Genomic DNA, 1,528 nt, shown 5'->3' on the forward strand with positions numbered 1-1,528 from the left:
TTACCCTGCTAGTGGTAAAGTAGTAGTGTCCCAAATTCACTTCTCATGCAAGATATGTTAGACTCATAGAATTATAGAGTTGGAAGACACTACAAAGGCCATCCATCCAACCCCCTGCCAAGCAGGAACACACAATCCAAGCACTCCTGTCAGATGGCCATCCAGCCTCTCTTGAAAAACCTTCAAGGATGGAGACTCCACCACACTCAGTGTATTCCACTGTCAAACAGCCCTGACTGTCAGAAACTTCTTCCTCATGTTTAGTTGGAATCCCTTTTTCTGTTCTTTGAATCCATTACTCCTAGCCTCTAGAGCAGCAGAAAACAAGCTTGCTCCCTCTTCAACATGACATCCCTTCAAATATGTAAACATGGCTATCAGGTCACCCTTAACCTTCTATTTGCCAGACAAAACATACCCAGCTCCCTTAGTCTCCCTATATAGGACATGGATTCCCGACCTTTTACCATTTGGGCCGCCCTCCTCTGCACATGCTCCAGATTGTCACTATCCTTCTTGAATTCTTTTCTCTTCAATTATTTTCCCTCTACAGATGAGTTTTGAGCTCTCCATGGGAATCAGGAATCAGACGCAGGTGGTGGAATTTGTCTTCCTGGGTTTCTCTGGCATTCTGTATGGTCACACATATCTCGCCTTGGCATTCTTGGCCATCTACTTGGTCACTGTGCTGGGGAACCTCATGATATTTAGTATGATTCAACTGAAATCCAGCCTCCATACCCCCATGTATTATTTCCTCAGCCATCTCTCTTGCATAGATATTTGCCTTTCCTCAGTCATTGTCCCTAAGATAGTGGTGAACTTCTTGCAGCAGCGACAGGCTATCTCCTACAACCAGTGCATGGCCCAGATGTTCTTCCTGATCTCCTTCTCAGGGGTGGAGGCTGCACTGCTGGGTGTCATGGCCTACGACCGCTATGCTGCCATTTGTAAACCTCTGCATTACTCCCACCTTGTGAACACCAAGGTGTGCACCGTACTGGCCTTTGCCACTTGGGTCTGGGGTTTCTTAAACTCTGCTCTACACACGGCACTCAGCACCAGGTTGGACTTTTGTGGAGTCAACCAGATTCATCACATCTTCTGTGATCTCCCTCCACTGATGAAAATGGCTTGCAATGATGTACACATCAATGAACTGACACTCCACATATTGGGGATTTTTGTGGGTGGAGGGCCCTTCCTGTCCATCATTTTCTCATACATCTTCATTCTGTCCTCCATCTTGAAGATTCGTTCCACTACTGGCAAGCGCAAAGCCTTTTCCACTTGTGCGTCTCACCTCACGGTTGTCTTCATTTACTATGGAAATGGGACCTTGAACTATCAGAGGCCAAGCACAGGTTACTCCTTGGCGACGGGCACTTTGGTCTCCATCATGTTCTGCGTCATCACCCCAATGCTGAACCCCCTCATCTACAGCCTCCGCAACAAGGAGGTGAAAGAGGCCCTGAAGAAGGCCACGGAAATCTGGAGGCCATCTGGACACCATCGCTCTCTATGTTAG

The 1,528-nt window shown here is 47.4% G+C and overlaps 1 protein-coding gene across 1 annotated transcript; it reads left to right on the forward strand.

Moving 5' to 3' along the window:
- The first annotated feature begins 571 nt into the window (after nucleotides 1–571).
- Nucleotides 572–1,528, forward strand: LOC125434652 (olfactory receptor 5V1-like). Its single transcript, XM_048500194.1, has one exon. It carries the CDS (start codon nucleotides 572–574, stop codon nucleotides 1,526–1,528), a length of 957 nt encoding a protein of 318 aa, XP_048356151.1.

The sequence above is a fragment of the Sphaerodactylus townsendi genome, linkage group LG06 (genome assembly GCF_021028975.2).
Source record: "Sphaerodactylus townsendi isolate TG3544 linkage group LG06, MPM_Stown_v2.3, whole genome shotgun sequence".
NCBI classification, from domain to species: Eukaryota; Metazoa; Chordata; class Lepidosauria; order Squamata; family Sphaerodactylidae; genus Sphaerodactylus; species Sphaerodactylus townsendi.

Coding starts and splice junctions, on each gene's coding strand:
- LOC125434652 (XM_048500194.1), top strand. CDS start 572: ATGGGAATCAGGAATCAGACGCAGGTGGTGGAATTTGTCTTCCTGGGT.